Source organism: Galeopterus variegatus, unplaced genomic scaffold (genome assembly GCF_000696425.1).
Source record: "Galeopterus variegatus unplaced genomic scaffold, G_variegatus-3.0.2 Scaffold3204, whole genome shotgun sequence".
In the NCBI taxonomy this organism is placed as follows: Eukaryota; Metazoa; Chordata; class Mammalia; order Dermoptera; family Cynocephalidae; genus Galeopterus; species Galeopterus variegatus.
This window is the reverse complement of record NW_007729315.1, coordinates 57,684-81,582: the sequence shown is the minus strand read 5'-3', so window position 1 is coordinate 81,582 and position 23,899 is coordinate 57,684. Positions and strand designations below refer to the sequence as shown.

At 46.4% G+C, this 23,899-nt stretch overlaps 1 protein-coding gene across 1 annotated transcript in view; it reads right to left on the bottom strand.

Moving 5' to 3' along the window:
* MTUS2 (microtubule associated tumor suppressor candidate 2) overlaps nucleotides 1–23,899 on the bottom strand; it is a 70,009-nt gene that overhangs the window by 6,676 nt on the left and 39,434 nt on the right. The window contains exons 2-6 of the mRNA XM_008584283.1: nucleotides 18,740–18,954; nucleotides 9,688–9,793; nucleotides 5,533–5,606; nucleotides 2,639–2,737; nucleotides 1,265–1,384 (exon numbers count right to left, since the gene is read on the bottom strand). Of these exons, the coding sequence (XP_008582505.1) occupies nucleotides 1,265–1,384; nucleotides 2,639–2,737; nucleotides 5,533–5,606; nucleotides 9,688–9,793; nucleotides 18,740–18,805 (465 nt within the window). The 5' untranslated portion in view covers nucleotides 18,806–18,954. The remainder of the gene's footprint in view (nucleotides 1–1,264; nucleotides 1,385–2,638; nucleotides 2,738–5,532; nucleotides 5,607–9,687; nucleotides 9,794–18,739; nucleotides 18,955–23,899) is intronic.

Here is a 23,899-nt window from a genome sequence, read left to right as displayed (position 1 = left end):
GTGGCCCTAGATTAGCTCCTGGTTTGGATAAGGGACATTTCACAGGTGAATGGGAAACTTTAAAAATTAGATGAGATGATCAGTTCCTGAGATGGCAGGTTAAAGATCCGTTACCTGAAAGAAAGTAGATACCAAGCACTTGTACAGTATAATACATGATGTGTGTGCAGACACAACTTACAGAGAAAAAGCTCTGGAAAGTGTTAACAGTGGTAGGAAAATAATGTTTTAATTTTATTTTTGTTTACCTTATTTTATAATTTCCCAAAGTGTACATATTTTCCTTTTATGGTATCACAAGTTTATTTTAAAAATAATAATGAAGTTTTCTCTTCACGAGATTCCCAGATTCTTTATGAGAATCTGAGATCCTTGGGCCAATTTCACATCAGGATGGGCTCTCCTGGAAGCGGCTTCTCTGCTATTCCCCGTGGGCACCTTTCTCCTGCTCCAGCCCTTGGTGGGCCTTGTGCAGCAGGCCAGGGTGAAACCCTGGTGCTCAATTCCCCCAGGGGCACCCTTGGTTAGTCGTGCTGAGCCAGGCTGGAGGGCTAAGGACAAAGACATTGTGTGTCCGCCCCAAATTCCTATGTCAAAACCTAACCCTCACTGGGATGGTGTCAGGAGGTGGGGGTTTTGAAGGTGAGTAGGTCATCAAGTGAGGGTGGGGCCCTCATGAATGGGATTAGTGCCCTGACACAAGGAGCTCCAGAGAGCTCCCTGCCCCTTCTGCCCTGTGAGCACTTGGAGGACTTGGCCAGGGCTCCCACTTGGGTGTGGCCACTTAGCTGTGGGTGAGGTGCTGACCCTCTCTCCAGGTCTCCATCTCTGTATCTGTAAGATGAGGCTCAGGGCAGTGCCCCTCCATGGGATTGTTGTCAAGTTCAAGGACAAACACACATAACATGCTCTGCGCGGTGCTCCAGTGTGCTGGCTCACCACACACCCTGCCAGGGGATGGGTTGGAGGTGGTGGTGGTGGTGAGGAGACAGCATTTCACAGGAAAAACAGCAAGGCAAAGAAGAGACAGCCTCAGGAGAACCCCAGAGCATTGCAGAATGAGGCCACCTCTGAGATCTTTTCAGAACTCCTGGCTTCCTGAGAAAGGCCTTGGGGCTCAGCTGTGGAATTATTCTGCTCAGCTGTAAGCAGTGGGCAGGGAAGGGGCACCACTGGCTGAACACTGTCAGCATCCACAGCAGCATCGATGATGACAACAAGAATGTGACCGAGGATACTCTCCCAAGTTAACAGGCCAACTCACCAACTTTTCCAGCTCAATGATTTTCTTTTCCTGCTGGTGTATTTGCTGATTCTTCATCTCTAACACTTGCTTCAGACTCTTCATGTCTTCTTCCAAGTGCTGATAAGGAGCCAGTGCGATCTGCAGGGGCAGGGAGCGATGCGCTGTTAACCGGAGTTCCCAGCAGAACCCAGTATTAAGCAGTGTCACGAATCCCGTGACATCTATTCTTCTCTAACAAGCTTCCCAGTGGGCAACTGCAGCACTAGAGAGAGAAGATGCTCGCAGCTTTCTTTGACAAAGGTGCCCTGCTAGTTTCCTACTGGGAACCCTGCTCAAACTCCAGCTCTGTGGGGGGGGCAGGGGTGACATGGCCATCGTCTGAGGCTGGAGCTTCTAGACGCTGCCAGCCCATCCTCAGAACAGAACTCATGGGGTAGAAAGAATAAATTCAACACTGGCTTTTTTTTTTTGTCTTTTTCGTGACCAGTAAGGGGATCGCAACCCTTGGCTTGGTGTCGCCCGCACCACGCTCAGCCAGTGAGCGCACCGGCCATTCCTATATAGGACCGAACCCGCGGCGGGAGCGTCGCTGCGCTCTCAGCACCGCACTCTCCCGAGTGCGCCACGGGGCCGGCCCCAACACTGGCTTTTAACATTCACCCAGACAACTCAATTCAACAGGCAGGTGGGGATCTTATAGGTCCCACCTGTGCCCGTGGAGAGTCCCCCTCGCCACCCACCATGCCTATGAAATGAACGAAGTGGCTTAAAAAGCAGAAAAGTCATTTTAGAAAAAGACATTAGAGTAGGATTGCCGATGTAACAAATAAAAATCCAGGACATCCCATTAAATTTGAATTTCAGATAAGCAACATTAAAAGAATTTTTCGTATAAGTATTGCATGGGAAATACTTATATTCAAAAATTCATTTATCTGTAATTTGAGTTTAACTGGTATCCTGTATTTACACTAGACCTATATTAGAGGGAAGGAGTTTTGCCAGCTTTTCTGGAAAAAATTCCCCTCAACCTACTAATTCACACTGTATCCAGTGCCACCTCAGGCCAGACTAAACCAAAGTTGGGAGAAAATCGGATGGGGGCCAGGGTGGGGGGTTTCCAGACTGTGCTTATCATAGGAGCCCAGGGACCCTGGCTGGGGAGTGCTGTGGAATTTGGCAAAAATAACAAAACCCACAGCTGTTGTCTGTCTCAGGGGAGAGGTGTTGACAGGAATTGTGTAAAACTCCTGGGGAGGTCGTGACCAGCTGTCACTTCGGCAGCGGATCAACACGGTGGCCTTGTCTTTGGGCGCCGCCATGGAGAAGCCATGCGGCCTGGCTGGGGCGAGGGCCCCGTGGGTGCTGGGAGGCGCGGACAGAAGTGGCTACCTCCAGCTGCTCTTCTGTGTTTTTCCTCAAAGCCTCCTCGAAGCGGCGGGCTCTGTCCCGCAGGGACTGGCTCTGGAAAGTCAGCGTGTCCACCTGGTCCTGCAAGTAACGACATGATTAGTCCAGTGTGGACCCCTACGGACGACAGACACGGCATGCAGCCTGGGCAGCTGTGACACGAGGGCCTGCCGCCTCGCCCGGGGGCTCTTCAGAGCGTCTCCCTCAGGGCTTGGCACAGAGGGTGTCAAGGGGGAACCCCACATCCGCATGAGGGAGGGAGAGTCCTCCCAACGCCCCCTGGCTCTGCCCTTCTTGGTGCCTTGTCCAGAACAGAATAGAGCACAAAACACTGACAGGTGAATCTGTGTGCCTGTGACGGGGGCACCGAATACCTGATCCTGCAGATGTGGACAATCGGTGCACGGGCGTCTAGCCCAGGAGCCATCCAGCCCTGGCTTCAGGAGGGCCATCATTAATCATCTCAAACAACAACTGTCCTCATGTATGACAAGCTCAGGCCACAAACCTTTACACCATCCTTCACTTCTTCCTCGGCCTTGCTCGACCTCCCCTCCCCCCCCACCAAACATTCTCATTACGAGTCGAGTCGTAGTCCGAGTCCTGCTGATTCCACTTCCTTAATGTCCCTGGAATCCAGGACTCTGCTGAGCACAGGCCACTCCACTTCTGTCCTGACACCTGCAATATTACTCTTGGCTGCAGTCAGGCTGCTCTTCGTAATGTGCGAACCTGAACCCGTCCTTCCCCTCCTAACACCCCACTACCCTCAAGGAGGAGCACACACACTCGCACGCAGCCTGGGCGCCCGCTGCCTCCTTCGTACATCCCACGTTCCAGCCTCCTGGTGGCAGCGCCTTCACCCGCTCACTCACTCCCAGCTCACTTATGGGCCCTCCTCAGCCTTCCTGGCCTCAGGGCTGGGTGGCAAGTCCTGATATGAGTCCATGCAGTCCCATCCTCTCTGCTGGACCAACACTCCCTGCCCCAGCGCATGCCGACTGCGGGGCAGCCCTTCTCGTGCAGGGGAAAGGAAGGCAGGTGGAGACACCCGCCCCTTCCCCAGCTCCCAGGGCTGGTGCAGCTATGCAGACCCCTCCCCACCCAGCACCAGCCATGACTGATCACCGAGGGTGAACAGAGGAAGCCCTCCAGTCACTTTTCTCTTGATGCCTAACTCCGGGGCCTCACTCAGCTGAGCAGTCCAAAGTTCTCTGCCCAGTGACATCATTTCTGTACTATTAAAACATAGGGATTAGGGTCTCCCATGAACTCTTCTGGCAAGAGAAATGGCCGTATCCCACCATACCATAGGAGCTGGGTATGATAAATTCTATAATTCTACATAATAACACTGTAAAGTATGAAGCCTGGCTTGAAAACCCTGGTTTGTAAACTTCCCTGGGAAGTCTCCTTTTCCTCTTTTTTTCTTCTAGTTCCTTCCATCTTATTTTTAAGAAATATAAGTTTCCATAGTGCCATTAAATGCAAATGCCGGTGCATTAGGCCAATATAGCTGTCCGTGGGAGTTTGTGTGCACATGAGTTGGCTGAATGTCGATCATGGCCCAGGGCAACTCCGCGGGGCCCCCACACAGGTCCACTGCACTGCTGCGGTTACCATCTGCAACGTGACTGTGAAAATGACTGTATCTCTACACAGCTCCTGCACCAAACCTCATCAGTGTTGTCAGAGGGAGTATTTCTTTTAATCCTCCTCCCCTCCATTAAAAAACTCATCAGGCAATTACCACTTAGGATGGATCTAAAATACCAAACTGATTTGTCTGCCGTATTCACCATTACTCAAAACAGATTCTGTCCACAGGGACAGAATCGTGCTGCCGCAGTCAGACAGGGTTGGCTTCTTTATGTCAAGCTAAGGGAACCCAGCTAGTGGCCTGACCCAGCAAGTGCCACCCAGGAGTCAAGTAATAGCAAGACAATAACAATAAAAAACGTAACAATGCTCGTAACTCTTATGCAAGCTGCTACTTATTAGCACTTACTACAGCCCACCCGATGCTGTACACTTTTCACACATTATTTCCCTTAATCTGCTACATTACTGGGAGAAAGCAAGCCACTGAAGAAGCAAAATTTCTGCCTGTATACTACAGCTGTGCCTATATATTGCGCCTTCTGTAACTTCCAGATGTGAGTGTCCCTAATATCTAAAAAATAATCTTGTGACGAGTATGGCTGGAAGTTCTACACTTGGAAATGGAAGCAGGGCCATTTTCCAGGCAGCTGCTTTCCAGGGCTGGGGGTTGTCAATGTATTTTCACAGAGGCAGCTGGCCTGGATCTCTGCAGGGCAGGAGAGAGACAAGCAGCATCTGGGAGACCCTGCATTGTCCCCTGAGAGGCTAGCACGAAGCCAGGCAGCTCCTCTGGCATCTGAAACCAACATTTTCTTTAGTTGGTGGTGAGGGGCAGAGAGAGCGTTTCCCATGTCACCCGCCTCCAGGTGACTAAAGTTCCTTTTATAATTCCCACGGCATGTTCTAGGAAACCTGATCTTCCCAACTCTCCTTCCATCATTCCCCTGCTGAGAATGCTCTCCTCCCTAAGTCCTCCCCTCTCTTCAAACACAGCTCGGTCACTCGTGGGTACTTGTGACCACAGCAAGTGCAGAGTAGTCCCTCTGAATGTCTGTGTTCTCGCTAACTGTCTGACTCATTGGGTGCAGGTGTGTGTTTCCTTCCATTGTTGTCTGTTACTATTCGTGTCCCAGCTCTCTGAGCTGCAGCAGATTCCTCGAGGGCAGGTAGTGTCTTATTACCTCTATATTCCAGGTGCTGCATCAGTGTTTCTGGATGGGAATAATGACGCTGCCCTTATCTAATATCAGTTAAGAAAATTAAGAAAAATTAACCTGTAACGACAGCCGCAGTTTTTCAAAATTCTCTTCCAATTCTTTCTTTTCAACCTCATGAGTAGACATCATTTCTGGAGAGAAGACATCAAATTGTTAAGTTGGTCTTTCTTTTGAAAAGGATAAAATAAGACTATTTTGGCAGACTAAGACTAGTGACTTTGGCGGAATAAATGACTCCTGTATATAGCAGATTCAAGCCCCAAAGAGACGATTCCACTAGTGTGAAATTGTATGTGATGACCACGTTGTTACTTAGGAGAGAGAAAGAAAGGAAGGAGTCGGGGAAAGGGAGAGGGGGAAAGGGAAAGAGGAAAGAAAAGAGAGGGAAGCAAGGAGCGCACATATGAACACACACACCACCCATACACACCCTCACACACACACCACCCACACACCCACACACACACACGAACGCACACACACACTGCACACACACACGCACACGCACACTGTGCACACACACTGCACACACACACACATGCACACACACTGCACACCCACACGCACACACACGCAAACACTGCACACACGCACACACTGTGCACACACGCACACCCACACATGCATGCACACACACACACTGAGCACACACGCACACACACCGCACACGCACACACACTACACACACACGCACACACACACACTACACACACACGCACACACACACTATGCACACACACGCACATGCACACACTGCACACACGCACTGCACACACGTACACACACTGCACACACACGCACATATGCACACACCACACACGCGCACACACACTGCACGTGCACACACGCACACACACAGGCACACGCACCGCGCACACACGCGCGCACACACGCACGCACGCATGCAGACATGCACACACACCGCACGTGCACACAAGCACGCACACACACACACACTGCACGTGCACACACACGCACACATGTACACACACGCACACACACACGCACACTCCTACTCCATGCTGTACCACCATGCTGGCCAAGTCAGATCATTCGTTCACAGCACTCTATGACCTCCAGCTTTTCCTAATGGTAAAACGACGGGGCAATTAATGTTAAGTCCGCATTTTCTTCCCCTCCCAGGATCACTCTTCCTTCCCACTGTGAAGCAGCAAAATGGGCTGAGCAAGGGGGCTTTCCAAGGTCAAGCAGCTGTCTTGCCAGCCCAGGCTCGCTGGAGAATGGACTGGTGCTCAGGGACAGGGCTGTGTCTACAAGGACACCTTGGTGGCTGCTGGGCCCACTCTGAGAACCACGGATTCCTAGGATTTGCTTGAGCAAAGATTCGTTGTTGAGACAGACAGAAGGAAGGATTAATTGGACTGGCTCTTCTTGGAAGGTTTAGAACAATTCTGTTCCATGAAAAGTGTCATCCCAGTAATCATTTGCAAGTTAGGCAGAATGAGATATCACATAAGAGTTATTAAGCAAATGGATTCTGTTTTCCTCCAGATGGGAAGAGTCTTATTAGTTGGGTAAACCCCATCTCATTCTAGCTACACAAGCAATTTGTTTTCTTGTAATAACCAGAGGGAGGAAAGTTCTCATTAATGAGCATGGATCACATGCTTAGAACAGGAGAGTACTGGAGACCAATAATTACCATTTTGGCTGGCATGAGCTGCAATTAGGAAAAACTTTGTGGTTTCCATTCACCTGAAACTTTTAACTAATAGTGGTAAGGGTCACTAAGAAATCCAGTTGTTACAGCTGAAGTCTGTGTTTGAAAAAAAAAGTTTGTGATTTCATTGACATGATACCATGGGGCCTTCTGGTCATCTGCATCTGTCTAAAGGATTAGTTTAATAGTCATTAAGAGTGTCATCCTGACCATAATAATGATTTTTTTTTTTTTAGCTACCATTACATATGCCCACATCTTGATATTATATATAATTCAAAGGCCTTGGATGTGGTGTCTCAGTGAGACTTCATTAGTCAGAAAAATCTACCAGATCTATCTATATAAAAATCCAAACAAAAGGCAGCACCATGGCTTACTGCACTGTCTCTGTTCATATCCCCTTTCCAGAGACCAGTTTCCAACAGAGCAGTAATGGGTTTCAGATGACCCCAAGACCCTAAGGGAAAAGAAAAGGCAGTATTTATTCTGATGATGATATAAACTATTGCTAATATTTGTCCCTATAATGTATTTCTTTATTTTAGGTCATGACACACTGTCCCATGCTTAATACTGTGTGCTAAGACAATGGCTCTCAAATTTTGTTGCACTAGAATCACATGGGGGGAGGTGTAAAAATCCTGATGCCTGAACTGCACCCCAGAGCAATTAAATCGGAATAGCTGAGATGGGAATTTTTTTTAACTCCCCTGGTGATTCCAGTGCGCAGCCAAGGGTGGGCCCGGCACTGCTGGTATGACATGCACTACCAGGGCACAGGTAGTGCTCTGGCCTAGTTCTCAGGAGGCTGCTCTCCCTTACCTCTGGCTTGGGCTCTTCCCTGCTAACAGCCCCCGAGGTGGTGGGACAGGGGCCTGAGGGAGGCCAGAACTGCACAGCGGGTTTTATTGTCTATAGAGAACATTTTTAAAGTAATAATAATAAAAAAATCTGATGTTAATTCCAAAGTTTCAAAAATTATTAGTCTCTTGTTAAATTTCATTGTGTTTAATATGCACTTTAACAACCAGCTGACCAGAGGAGAAAAGTAGGTAAAAGGGATTGAAAAACAAATTGTATCTATTCATGTAAATGCACGTTAAGTATAAAATACTGCTTTTCTCACAAAGGAAAATCTTACCAGAACTTAGTAATGTGGTTGTTATGGCCTGCATGAAATCCCTAAGTATCCCCAAATTATTCAAAGTTACAAAAAATGTGAAAAGAAAGATCTCAGGCTCAGTTTACGTGCACGGTGAACGTGCTCTGTGAGTGGAAGCACCGGCACTCCAATCACATCTACTGGAGGACCCGGTTAGCAGACCGGTCGGATGCAGCCACAGCCCTGGAGACACCACAAATACGGGAAAAGCGTAGCCACATGGGGTTTCCGTTTAGTTTTAGAAGGCCACAAAACAAGGTAAAGTCCAAGATTTCCATGCCTACTTTAGAACAGTGGTCCTCAAGCTTGGCTCCACATTAGAATCTCTAAGGAGCTTTAAAAACTCTTGACGACCTGGCTGCACCACAGATCAACTACATCAAAATCCCTGGGGTGACCAGTTAGGATGGCGAAAATCCAAAAGACTCTGAATGATAAATGCTGGCGAGGTTGCGGAGAAAAAGGAACTCTCATACATTGTTGGTGGGACTGCAAAATGGTGCAGCCTCTATGGAAAATGGTATGGAGGTTCCTCAAACAATTGCAGATAGATCTACCATATGACAAGCAATCCCACTGCTGGGAATATACCCAGAGGAATGGAAATCATCAAGTCGAAGGTATACCTGTTCCCCAATGTTCATCGCAGCACTCTTTACAATAGCCAAGAGTTGGAACCAGCCCAAATGTCCATCATCAGATGAGTGGATATGGAAAATGTGGTATATCTACACAATGGAATACTACTCAGCTATAAAAATGAATGAAATACTGCCATTTGCAATGACATGGATGGACCTAGAGAGAATTATATTAAGTGAAACGAGTCAGGCACAGAAAGAGAAATACCACATGTTCTCACTTATTGGTGGGAGCTAAAAATTAATAAATAAATTCACACACACACACACACACAAACCGGGGGGGTGGGGGGAAGAAGACTTAACAACTACAATTACTTGAAGTTGACACGACAAGCAAACGGAAAGGACATTGTTGGGTGGGAGGGAGGAGAGGGAGGAGGGAGGGAGGTTTTGGTAAGGGGCCACAATAATCAACCACAATGTATATCGACAAAATAAAATTTAATAAAAAAAAAAAATCCCTGAGGTGAGATGAGGCTGGCACTGGGCTTTCTCCTGGACATTCCGATATTTAGCAAGGTGGAGAATAACTGCTTCTTTAGGAAGGAAGTAGTTACCTGGATCTGTGGTTTCTATCTCTTCCTTTCACAGACAGGAAGGACAGGAAGGGAATGAAGGAAAGGAGGGACGAGAGAGGAAGGGAGGGCTCCTTGCTTCTGCAGCAGAGAGGGTTCGGCTTGCACAGCCTGTCCCCACCTGCTGCATGCCAGGCTGGTAACTACCTTGGACTTTGTGGTTGTGGTCCTCCTGCAGGATCGTGATGGCAACTGTGTGGTTATTTTCCATCTCTAGGAGAGCCGCCTCATGGCTGGCCGTGATATCTTCTACCTGAAGGAGAGTCACAGTTACTGGTTATAGGAAGAGCCAGGGAACGGATGTTGGTGAGATTCTCACTGCTGGGACAACAGGGGAGCAATCCAATGAGTGGAAAAGGCCAGTGGCCCAAAATGTCAAGGACAAATCATTTTGCTGATGTGACAGCTACCCTTAGCCTGTGCCAAGTAGATATTTTCATGCCCGTTTTACAGATGAGAGAACTAAGGCTCAGAGAAATTCAAAATGTTTTACCCAATGGTTAGTAAATGGCAGAGCTAGCAGTGGGGTCCAGGTCTATCTGACTCCAAAGGCGAAGCTCTTTCAAATACACTATTATTGCCTCCCTCAAGCAAGACCAGCAACTAACACCTTAGAATCCTCTCACCAATACCAAGGTGAGGCTGGCAGAACTCTGTGTAGCTGCCTACACATATGCCTGCACCCCACATTACAATTTGGACCTCCCGCCCAGGCAACGCTTAGCTGCTGTCTCCCTGGTTGAAGGTGCATTTCTAGGAGTGCAGCCACTCCAGGATTTTTTATTTTTATGCTTCCTGATCCCCACCCTTACCCCTCACCTTCTTGCCTACTAAGTTTACTGTTATTGTTGACTATTGTTTTATTTAACTTCAAATGTATGACTTACAGGAGTAATTGCATAAAATGACTTCTCCCTATGATCACAAACCTCTCCTGGACACAACCACCTTTATCCAAATTCTTCATTACTGACCCATTGGAAAAAATCCCATTGCACACTGTAACACAGCACCCCCCCCCACCACATACCCCAAAACCAAAGTTTCGCAAAACAAAACTTATCCTTCCCATTTGCAATGGTCTGGTTTAAAATTTTTTCTTCTATTTTACTTTGTTTTACAAATTGCTGGTTATAAGCCACTAACTTTATTTCACAACCTACTAATATGTCAAAACCTGGCATTTGAAAAACACTGAACCAGAAAGTGTACCCAGGTCCCAAAGCGTTTTGGGGGACCAGTTAAAACGCTGCTTCTCATTGGTAATATTCAGCCACCTCCGAGAGGCCCTCATTTCTCTGGGGATAATTCACAGGTTGACCTTTGGTCTGAAAGGAGGAAGTGCTCTGTACAAGAAAGAAAACTTGCTCATGAAGTCAACACAGGGGCATGCATTCCACTGCTGGGTATATAAACAAAGGAAAACAAATCATCATGTCGAAGGGATACCTGCACCCCAATGTTTAATGCAGCCCTATTTACAATAGCCAAGATACGGAATCAACCTGAGTGTCCACCAGCAGACGAATGGATAAAGAAAATTTGGTACATATATACAATGGAATACTATTCAGCCACAAAAAAGAATGAAATCCTGTCATTTATAGCAGCAGGGATGAGCCTGGAGGACATTATGTTAAGTGAAATAAGCCAGGCACAGAAAGACAAATACCAAATGTTCTCACTCATATGTGAAAGCTAAAAAGGTTGAGCTCATAGAAGTAGAGAGTGGAGTGGTGGTTACTAGTGGCTGGGGTAGGGAGGATAGGGAGAGGTTGGTTAATGGATACAAAATTCCAGCTAGATAGGAGGATTAAGTTCTAGTATTCTATAGCACTGTAGAGTGACTATAGGTAATAATAACAACAACAATTTATTGTATATTTTCAAATAGCTAGAAGAGAGGATTTTGAATGTTCCCAACACACACAAAAAATGACAAATGTTTGAGGTGATGGATATGCTACCTACCTTGATTTGATCATTGCACATTGCATAAGAGGTCTTCAAAAAGTTCATGGAAAATGTGTATTATGAAAAAACTATGCATGGATTTCAAAATTTCTTTGCACCAAAATAAACTTGTACTAACTTGTTATAACATGTCTGAACAAGATTTAGTTTGAGGCACTAAGAAGGGTCAGACATCAGTTTGAAAAGAGTGCTTATCAGAGCAACATGAATTCTACTAAAATTGAAGCGAGAATAAATGTCCAATTTATGGTGAAGCTTTGGTGGAAGAATGGTGAAATCATTGATGCTTTACAGAAGTTTATGGGGACAGTGCCCCAAAGACATCAGAGGTTTACAAATGGATAGTTTGTTTCAAGAAAACAAGACTAGACGATTTTGAAGATGAAGCCCACAATGGCAGACCATCCATCCATATCAATTTGCAAGGAAAAAGTTAATTGTGTTGGTGCCCTAATTGAAGAGGACCAACGATTGACAGCAGAAACAATTGCCAACCCCACAGACATCCAATTGGACCAGCTTACATAATTCTGACTAAAAAACTACAATTGAGCAAACTTTCCACTTGATGGATGCACCCAGATCAGCTGCAGACAAGAGTGGAGCTTTCGACGGAAATTTTAAATGAGGGGGATCGAGATCCTGAAGCATTTCTCCAAAGGACTGTGACAGGAGATGCAACCTGGCATTACCGGTATGATCCTGAAGACAAAGCACAATCAAAGCCATGGCCACCAAGAGGTGGAGGTGGTCCAGTCAAAACAAAAGTGGACTGGCCAAGAGCAAAGGTCATGGCAACAATTTCTGGGGGATGCTGAAGGCATTTTGTTTGTTGACTTTCTGGAGAACCAAAGAATGATAACTTCTGCTTATTATGAGGCTGTTTTGAGAAAGTTAGTCAAAGCTTATTAGAAAAATGCCTGGGAAGCTTCACCAGAGAGTCCTCCTCCACCATGGCAAGGCTCCCGCTCATTTCTCTCATCAAACAAGGGCAATTTAGTGAGAGTTTTAATGGGAAACCATTAGGCATCCACTTTACAGTCCTGATGTGGCTCCTTCTGACTTCTTTTGGCTCCTTAATCTTAAAAAATCTTTAAAGGGCACCCATTTTTCTTCAGCTAATAATGTAAAGAAGACTACATTGGCATGGTTAATGTAGGGACCTCAGTTCTTTAGGGATGGACTAAACGGCTGGTACCATCTCTTAAAGAAATGTCTTGAACTCGATGGAGTTTAAGTTGAGAAATAAAGTTTATATTTTTTATTTTTATCTTTTAATTCCATTTTTACATGAACTTTTTGCTGTCCCCTTGTATACATGTATCCAGTACCACATTGTATGCCATATATATGTATAATTATTACGTGTCAAATTTAAAAGGGGGTAGGTGGTAGATTCCCACTGTGAATACTATAATTTCATGGGAAAATTTGCCTGACTTTTCTCTCTGTGGTAAAAGAGAACTCCATCCACTGAAACAGAAATATCACTGGGAAAAATCAGTAATGGAGTTCACAGAGCTAGTTAGGAAAGCTGCATCACAATGTGAAAACAGACATAGGATGTGGGGATTTACTCTAATTTACTGGCCCATTCATGATTAAATAATATTTTACTTGAAGCTCAGAGCTATGAATCCACTCAGCAGAAAGGCTGATCACAGTCAGCCTGTTGGAAAAATAAATCACTGGTTAAAAAAAAAAATATATATATATATATATATATATATATATATAATTTTATTTCTGCTCCATTACGGATGTCAGTTAAGCCCATAGCACACCGTCTGTAAAAACAAGTACTTACACATTATTTGCAGGTATGTTATATAGTTCACTAGAATGAAAAAAATTTTTCATCGGTCCTTGGTATGATTCTAATTTATTGGCTCTTACACAAATTACCATGGGTGGCTTCAGGAAAGAGAGATGGACGAAAGGTTAAGTTCCAGAAGAGTCATGTGTCCCTGGAGGTGGCTACACCCTGACTGGCAATACTACGTTATGTTTGTGGCTGAAATGTATGCCCATCTGGTTTGCTGGAAAGCATGTCTTTAATTTAGTGATGATGAACTACCACGCCCAACATATTAAGGATGATGTAAGGGCATGATCTATCTGTTACGGCCTCTCAGAGGTGCTTTTGTGAATGAAATACCGATCCTCTAACTCTAGAAGTCTATACGGAATTAGAGGAATGCTCAGTATGTTCGGAAGGAAATCAATGAGCCTGTAAGCCAAAATTTGGGCACAATAACCTTGTTCTTCAGTAATTTAGGTTTCATGCTCTTTCTGGTTTTTATGCTCCGTCAGGGAGGAAGGGGCTGTCTGCCACTGGCCGTCCTCTCTCTTATCACAGTCTGTCTCTGGCTTTTCCTCCTGTGGCTCGCTGCTTCTTTCTGGAGCATGAGCTCACAGTCGTGAGGCAGTCAGTAAGACTTCAAGAACTTCTGAAGACATTTAAGGCGATCGAGACAAGTGGACCCAAGGGAAACACAGGATCATTTATTGCATTACGGATCATTAATCAGAGACAAAAGGCACTAAAACATTATCAGCCTGTGGCAAACTTAGACTGGGCGAGGCACCTTGTCTTCCTTTTAGAATCCTGGGTGGGGCCCCCTTAGACCACGGCTGGGCCCCCCTTCTCCCTCCTTCACAGAGACAGAGTTCTGGGTTGTGGCATGGAGCCTGTCAATATGCCCGTTAAATAGTCCTAGTCATGCAGAAGAGCTGCTGTTCCCTGTGACATGACTGCATTCCCACAGCTGCCTGAGTTACCGCAGCAGAGCGAGGGCTGCAAAGCCACAGTCAGAGGAAGAGCAGAGCTGCAGGGAGCCCCACATCCCACCATTTGCAAAACGCAATTACCTGCGGCTTTGCATTCACTTAGAGGAGACTTAACATTTCGAATGAAGAAGCATGTGCTTTATATTGTCCTGGCTTTACTCATTAAACCTAAATCAGATTAGACTCCCAGACAGGTGTCCATATCGGAGGAGACAGAGGGGGCCTGCCCATGCTGACACTCTCGGTGCTCTCTTAAAGACTTGCCTTTCCAGATAGCGAGGAGACCCTCCCACACTTTGTCCCTCCTGCAGCAGCCTGGATGCCAGCTCAGAGCAGGCGCTTAGCCCCGCCAGAGCTCCTAATCTGACTTCATCTCATTCTGGGGGATGCCTTTGGCCCCCTCTGCAGCCCAGGACGTGGGCAGGTGCTGACAGAGGCCCTGGCTCCTCTGCACCACCTCCTCCCAGCATGTAGAGCTCTGGTGCTGGGAGACTGAGTCCCCCGGGATCTCATTCAATTTAATCAGAGAAAGTGTGGGTCCTGCTGCATGGCAGCTGTGAGCCTGCCGTGCAGGACAGCTAAGGAAACATAATGCAAGAGAATGAGCAAAGTGGTCTCTGTACAGCAGGATCAATCGCGGGGATGCTCTTTCTGCCATTTAGTCTAAAAGGATGTTTTCTTTCGGAAAGGGTAGAAAGTATGTCCTGGATATGAGACAAAGCACATTTAAACTCCAAAGGATAAGCTCTATTGCTCCTTAAGGAGAAGGAATCTCTGCTTAGACTTTGTTGAGCAGAATCCATAATGCCTCCAGGAACCAGCAGTCCCTGAAGTGAGTGACTTCAGGGCAAGTTGCGGAGTAAGACAAACTGCCAAAGGGTCTTAGAGGAACGGGGTCAAAAGTCACAAGTCTGATCATAGAACTGGGCTCTGTGTCTGCTTCTCTTTGGGGAACAGCCAAAGGCAGCCCAGAAAGGAAGACTGGAAGCCGGACTGAGAAGGAACTATGTTCGGGGCAAAAAGGAAAACAGCATGTGTGTTTACAGTAAAAATCTGTTCTGCATGCTTTGAGTAAGGGAAATTGTGGCATTTTGGCTTCTGTTAATGTGTAGCTTGCTACAGAATGAGAGCTCATTTTTACCAAGCACCTTTAAAATCATAAACTTTTAAAATAAGAGTTTTATCATGCTTTTAAACTCACTTAAGAAAGCCAACATGCAAGGCCACCCCCCACCCCCATCCACACTCTCAGACCCCTCACTAGAGCCTGCAGGGCTGAAGGACAAGGTCTGGGCGGTTCTGGGCCCTGGCTGCACACAGAAATTCCTGGGGAGCTCTTAAAAATGACCCGATGCCCCACCCAGTGATTCTGATTGAATTAGTGTGGAGTGAGGACAGGAAGGGGTGTTTTGCCAGAAGTTCTCCAAGTGATTCCATGTGTAGCTGGAGCAGAGGCTGTGGACAGAGAGACAGCCCTTGCCCCTTTGGGGGTGGACAGCTAAGCAAGAAAGAGATTCGGCTGGTTTTGTCATAAGAAAGGTGCTGCAGTAAAGCCAGGGGCAGCCTGTCTCAGTGGGTGGGTCCCTTTTGAGTAACGGGTGATACTTGCAGCCTCGGAAAATCCCATGTGGCAGGACTGAAGCCACCCCCACCCCACCATTGGCTGTGGGGGTGCTGGGTTGTAAGGAGATGCCAGACTGGTTAACCTGGTTTTTAAGACTCCAGAAGGTCAGCAATGTCACTTTCCATGGGGGTCACATTGCCAAAGGTGACCATCCCTAAGAAGAAAGACCCAAGTGTGGAGAATCCAGCAGGGATACGGAAACCACTGGTCACCCAAATCTCCGCATCAGTCATCCACCTGAGTCTCCTCTCTGCCACTAAACATGAGCATTTATCCAATTTGGAAATCAGAATGCCGGGCTGGTGAGCATTTCCTCATCTCGCTCATTTCCTGTATGCTCTCTGCCAACCACCAGTGGCCCGAGCAGAACCAAGGGCCTGAGTAATTCACAGATCTGAATCACCAGTCCCCCCAAATCAATGGGTTCCTATAGGAAAGATTCACTCAGATGTGAAGCATTCAGATGCTATTTCTGTGGGAACATCTTCCCTCACCCTCACGATGGGAAGTGAACTCTCAGTTCCTAAACACGTCATCTGTACTTTTCACCCTGTGTCACAGTTCCTCGGGCACTTGTCTTGCAGCCTGCCCTACGGAATGAGCAAGCCCACATTTTATAAATCTTGGCATCTCTTACAGTGCCCTGTCATGGTATCTGTGCATAGTGGGCATTCAATAAATATTCTTTGCACAGGCAAATGAATAAATAAATAAATGGCTGTAGCTACCATAAAGGATCAGAACAGAACTCAGAGCCCTCGTAGGACTGAGCACTTTATAAATATCCACAGGAGGGTTTACATAACTCATTCTCAGGGGGAAAAGCCAGGGGCTTCTTTCCTTTCCATCCCTTTCAGTCTGAAATCTCTAACAGGCTGCTGTGCCCCAGCTTCAAGGGGAGCTGAGAACACAGCTCCCAGCATGCGCTTCTTGGCAAGGCCTTCTGGCCCCAGGCCACGCTCTTCTGGTGGACGTGCTCCACTCGGCAGTGGCCTCAGTTCCATGGCACCACCATGGAGGCCTTCACTCAGGGGACTTCCATCTGCAGGTCACCTCCTGCCCTTCCACCCCACCCCATAGCATCTTCCCAACTTACCCAGACCTTCAGACTAGAAGCCTTTGGTAAATACAGGTATAAAAATGTTCTTTATGTAAAATTAGTAATGAATAGCCCAGGATACAGAAGCACAGAACAATTTGATGTTTGTACCAGTCTGAGATATACATTTACACAAAGGGACCACGTAACAGGTAAGACTACAGACAGCTGCAGGTGTGGATGTCTACTTACAGGAGTTACGCTCAGAGACCCTGGGAGGCAAGATGCCGGGGTTCAGTCTCTAGTCTTAATACCAGCAGGTAACTTTAGCTGTAACCCATTCTATTTCCCAATCTCTAAGTCTAAACAACCCAAGCAGGGAGGTGCGTCTGGTTTTTATAGGCCTCTAGAAAAGGAGGATGACTAACCTGAGATGCTGTATAGAACAAAATGCTATAAAATAAGAGATTTTTTACTGCAACAACAGTACTTATCACTACTCTGAAATTCCTCCTGTGCCCCTTATGACTCATAGGAGTCTGGGACAGGAGTGGGTGTTGCCATTGGGATATCTGTTTGGAAGTAGCTGAGGAGGGCATCCCAAAGGATCGTGGTAATGAAGGGCCACTCAACACCAAACTGAGTGTCAACTGAGATTTAAACAGCACTCTTCAAAAACATCAACTTACCTTAGGCATATCATAGGCAGACTATGCGCAATAACACATGATCAGAAAGTGGGTGGTAAGGCATCAGAGCTTGGGAACTTAGAAAGAAGAGAAAAGAAAGGAGCAGTTCTCACGGAAGCAGAGTCAGTTCATCATCTCATTCCACCTGCCTCTCATCGGGGCTGACGGCAGCTGGCTGTGGGGTGGGCACATCTGGCTCCTAACCACTTTCACCTGGACAAGCTCCCTGGGCATTATTCTCTATTTATTGCATGGCTGGATTTTCCTCTCCTTTCATTCAACAAATGTATAATTTGTGCCTACTCTGTGCAGGCATGGTTCCAAGTACCAAAGACCCAGTAGTAAATCCAGCAGACAATTCTAGTTTAATGATTGACAGCATGTACTACTGAGCCAGAGTGGGCTCCACGTGGCTTTTCCATGACCAGCTCTGTGAATTTTGGCAAGTTATTTAACCTTGGGGTCTTGGTTTTGTCACCTGTAAAGTGGGGATAAAATTGGTACCTACCTCAGTAGGGTGATTGTGATGATTAGGTGAATTAGTATTTGTAATAATTTGCAAACCTTGAGCAGGGCCTGGTGCAGGGCAAGTGCTGGATACATGTTTGCTTGTTATTTTCTCTGCCCTCACAGAACATGCAGATGATAAATAAGGTACAAAAGCAAAATCTGTAATATGTTCAATAGTGGTAAGTGTGGAAAAAACACTAAAGCAGGGAAGGGGATAGGAAGATTGTGTATGCGGTGGAAGAAGGAATTGCAACTTTAGATAAGAAAAAACATCACTGAGAAGGTGACGTTGGAGAAAAGTCTGGTAGGGAGGGAGAGAGGGAGCCATGCAGTGTCCAGAGGGAGAGCATTCCAGGTAGAGGACACAGCAGTGCAACAGCTCTGAGGAAGAGCAAGGAAGACCAGAGTGGCTGGAGGGGAGGGGCAAAGGAGCATAGGAAGAAATGAGGTTGGAGAGTGAACCTTACAAAAAGCTCACCTACTGAACAGGACTTCTTGCTAACGTGGCGCTGGCTCCCCTCCAGCTGCTGCCGGCACTACCCCACAGCAAGCCAAGCCAAGCCACAGACTGACCTGCTCCTGGTGCTGGCTCCGGATCCTCAGCAGCTGGCCGTGGTGCTCCTCCTGCAGGCGCGCCATCTCCGCCTCGAACTGCAGCTGCAGCCGCTCCTCCAGCTCCTGGAGCTCGGCTTGCTGCTGCCAGCCCAGCCGCCTCACCTCCTCCTCGAACCGCCTCTCCAGGTCCTCCTTGTCTTTCTGTAGTTTCTCACACTTTGCTGTGTTGAAGGCTGGGAAGAGAGCACAAGATCTTTCTTAAATTATTGGGTAGGAGACACTGGAAGGAAGCAACCCGAGTGCTGTGTTAATATCCATGGTTAGATCATGAAGTTGAATGTAAGAAACGGGAGAGATGATCTTACCGTGGAGCTGCAGTTTATAACGTGCTCTTCTTTCCACTGGGTTTGACCCTCACAAGAGCCTGGATGTTGAGGTGAAACCAGAGCCTCACAGAGCTCTGGAAACTTTCCCATGCTGTGAAAGAGCTGGGAAGGCAAATTTGGGCTTTCTGACCACGAGGCCCGTGTTCCTGTCCCTAGAGCAGTTTCTCTGAGGGGCCCATAGGCCACAGGCAACAGAAATATTAGGTGGTTGCTCAAAATGCAGACACCTGGGTGCACCCTGGTGAATCAGAGCCCCTGAGCCAGGAGTCCAGGACCTAAACTTTTAACAAGGTCAACAGGTGACTCTTCCATCCATCAAGATTTGCGAGCTGTGCACTCAAGGGAGCTGGAGATGGGGGTGGGGATGAATGCCTAAGGCTCTTTCCTCCTGGCTGAAATGTCAAACGGGACAATCTCAGAGAAGATGTGGATATTTCCTTTCAAGTAACCCAAAGCTTTTGCTAATACCACTCTTCTCCACCAGAAGGATGATTAACCACTCAGCACCCCATTTGCACAAGCATTCCACCCATTATCATGGTTTGCCTCCAGCATGCAAGACACCAGCAGAGCATGAGGCAAGGACAGCAGCCCCCAAGCCTCCTGTGCTCAGCTCCTCCAGGCCTGCTTTACCTTAGCATTTGTGTCTCCCCTGTGCTGTGGGCAAGAGTGACTGCTTTCACCCTAAAGATTCCTTCCTGAGCTGCAAACCTGCTCCCAAGAAGGAGAAAAACACCTTATCTACTGTGTCTAGTGTAATGGAGTTGCTTATGCACACACAGGTGCGAAGGCACACATATGTATCGCTCAGTCCACAGAGCTCAGGTGCTACTGCAGTGTGACCAGCTGAGCAGATGCTAGCATTTACTTTAAAACAGAGCGAGCAGGTATATGTGCTGGCTAACCGTCATCTACATCCGAAGGTGGCTGGCTATGATGGGGAATACGTGTCCAAGGTTGTTAGACAGCATTTTAAACACCCTAATCAGAAATCCCACCCCACAGAGGCAGCTAATCAAGGACTTCTTTGCCATAACCAGCTCCAGAAGAGTTTAATTAGCAAGAGGGATTTTCACGATTTTTTCCCTGGTGAAATGAGTGGACAGGCTAGGTATGGTAAAGGCACCTTGTTCTTGAGTGGACGGCATGTAGGACTCTGGTAGCCCAGCAGCCTCACACTGTCCCCCACGGTCTTCTGAGCTGAGGGCTCCAGTTGGTCCTGTGTCCTGGGTCCCACCTCGTAATGGAGGATTCTGACCTACCAGTGTAAGCAGGTGTACCGGGGGCAGGTGGCAGGAGCCGTCCACTCCACGCATAGGGAGTAAGGACATATGCTGTCTGTCAGGAACTTAACAGCGAAAACCAGACTGGCTTTAAAAGGCCTCTGCTTTCTATGACTGCCTTGCGACAACTATTCTAAACAAGATTGGTGAAAAAGCACACATCAAATAAGTCTTGTTGGGCCGGCCCGGTGGCGCACTGGATAAGTGCGCCGCTTGGGAAGTGCGGCGGCGCTCCCGCCCAAGGGTTCGGATCCCACATACAGACTGGTTCCCGCTCACTGGCTGAGCGAGGCGCGGAAGCAACACCGAGGGTTGCAATCCCGTTGCCGGTCCCCGGTCCGGTACGGGCGCGACACTGAGGGTTGCGATCCGTTGCCGGACACGGAAAAAGACAAAAGACAAAAAATAAATAAATAAATAAATAAGTCTTGTTGGTCTAAGTTCCAAATAATTGGTACAATTACTGTTGAGGTTTTTCAACCATTAAGAATTGTGTTTCTTAAAAATCACAAACATGGAGAAAAGGTGGAAATATAGCACAAGGACATTATTGCATAAGTGACTTTTGCTTTTTCCTGACCCATTTGAGAGTAAAATGCTGCCCTGCTGACCCCTCAGCCTACAAACAAGGGCATTTCCCTCCCTAACCACAATCCTATCATCAGAATCAGGAAATAAACATTGACACAACAGTGCCACCCCATGCTCAGACCCATTTACGTGTACCAATTGTTCCAGTAATGTCCTTTCTAGAAAAAGGATTCAGTCCTGAATCATGAGTCACATCTGCCTGTCCTGTCTCCTTAGTCCCCTTCAGTCTGGAGCCGTCCTCAGTTTGTCCTTGACTTTTGGGACCTTGACACTTTTAAACACAACAGGCCAGTATTTTGTAGAATGTCTCAATTTGGTGTGTCTGATGATTCGTCCTTATTTGATTCAGGTCATGCAAGTTTGGCAGGAAAATCACAAAGGTGGTGCTGTGTTCTCAATTAAATAATAATAAATTTGAATAATAGCTTTAAAATGGAAATTGTTTATGTGGCAAGTCAGGAAAATAATGGGTACTACTGATTATTTCATAGTGATACTGTAAATACTTTAGTGGTATAGAGAGAGGGTATTAAAAATGGCTCACTATGGTGTCAAATGTTAGGTATGACCCCATCTTTATAATGGGCGTAACACCTCATTCATAAAAACACATATGGGTCTGTGGATTAAGTGCAATAACAGATGTAAAATAGCCCATTATGTGGCATGGAGAAGATACTGAATGGGTGTTAGTTCTCTTATTGGATTAACATAAGGTTTTTAACCCCTTTAAGGTTAGATACAATCTGTGTTCAGTCATGGAACTATTAAAGCACATAAACATTACATTTTGTCTGGCAAGCATGTATTTATTATGAGTAACCTTGATTCTCTAAACTTCAGTTTCTTCATCTATAGAATAGGCGTAATATCCCAAGCTCATAGAGTTGTTACCAGGATGAAGTGAGATGCTGCATGAAAAGAGCATAGTGGCTCATGCACAGCAACCAGCAGCAAATACTATACTCATGCTATTACGATGCCCATGGCGTGCTGTGCACATATATTATCGCTTTCTTTCTTTACTACAGACATTAGCCATATGTATTATTATTATTATTATTATTTTGTCTTTTTTCGTGTCCGGCAACGGATCGCAACCCTCAGTGTCGTGCCTGTACCAGACCGGGACCGGCAACGGGATCGCAACCCTCGGTGCTGCGCCCACACCTCGCTCAGCCAGTGAGCGGGAACCGGTCTGTATGTGGGATCCGAACCCTCAGCGGGAGCGCCGCCGCACTCCCAAGCGGCACACTGTAGCAGTGCACCACCGGGTTGGCCCTGCAAGTACATCTTTTAGGCGAGTTGTACGTAAGGAACAAGGAGCAGGGAAGACACCGAGCTTAGGACCACAGGGAGGAAGACAGCATTTTGCTTGTTTGCTAATAATATTAGTTGAAAGGCAGACTTGGTCAGAGGCTTTGTGGTACCTGGTAGTGAGGTTGTTGGAGAGAAGACCCAGAGTCCTCCTTGACCTCTGATCCCTGGAGGTTATGGTCCCTTAGAAGGAACTTAATTAACAGTGATTGATGGGCAAAGTGGCTCAGGTCTGGTGACAGCGGTGAGGAAATGCCTGTTGGCAGGAGCTCTGACCCCCTGGCTCCATCTTTACCCAAAGACCCTCCAACTAAGGCAAGTTACCAGAGGTTTCCTGGAATGACTGGATACCAATAGAATAGAACAAAGAACACGGAATGTCAATTTAAAAACAGTGACTGATGAATTGAGACAAAGTCAAATTCAGGCAAGCAGAGGAGCAGGAATTTCATCCATGTTAGGAGGAATTGCAGTCTCTACAACCTCTACTGGGCAGCCCTAGGTAAGGAGCCCCCGTGAGGGTTTCTGAGTACATGGGGGCCTGTTTGGAGGCTGCTTTTGTTTCTGTAATTCAGGGTGAACTAACTTCACGGTTGCCTTTGCCCCATGGATCAGGTACTTGTGGATGCGATAAAGTAAAGCAGCGACTCCGAAGTGTTTGCTTGTAGTTAGAACAGGTCTACAATGAAGCTCAGAGAGGAGACGAGAACGGCCAAGAAACACGTGAAAAGACGGTCGGCACCATTCATGATTAAATACGTGCAAACTGAAGCAAGAAATACTTTCTCATCGGCGAGGCTGATAAAGATAAAGTATTCTGATAATACAGCACAGTATGAGGAAACCAAGCACTCGACCAACTGTTGGTGGGAGTATAACTGAAACGGCTGCTTGGAGGGCAAAGATATTTTTCAAAATTTAAATGACAGGGATGGGAGCACGAAGGGGGTGAGAACCAGAGAATATGGTTTCTTTTTGGGGTGATGAAAATGTTCTAAAATAGACTGTAACAGTTATGCAAATCTGTGAATATACTGGGAACCATTGAATTGTGTACTTTCAATGGGTGAACTGGATGGTAAATAAATTATATCTCAAAGTTTTTACCAAAAAAAGGAGAGAAAATTTTAAAAAATAACATGACAAGGAAAATATCTCAGAGGATAAATTTCGATATTTTTATAGAGGGAAAATTAATATTCTGATTTTAAAGCTCTATATAAGGTCTGGCCGGTTAGTTCAGTTGGTTAGAGTGCAGTGTTGTCACACCAAGGTCAAGGGTTTGGATCCCTGTACCAGCCAGCCACCAAAAACAAACAAACAAAAAAAAAAACAAAAGGAAACTGTATATAATAAGGTGAAGACATATGCTGGCAAAATAAAACAAAAATGGAAACCTCATTACTACATTGTTTTATATACGTACACACATATATACGCATGGATATACATGAAACCTAAGGAACATAAGAACCATTCTTACTGTTTCTTAACTAGGGATTCATTGAGCACATACAATCAAATGAAAGTTTAAAAAAAACCATTTATTTCATCTTTGGAAAGTACTGTTTTGCATGGGAAAAATTATTTGTCATATGCTA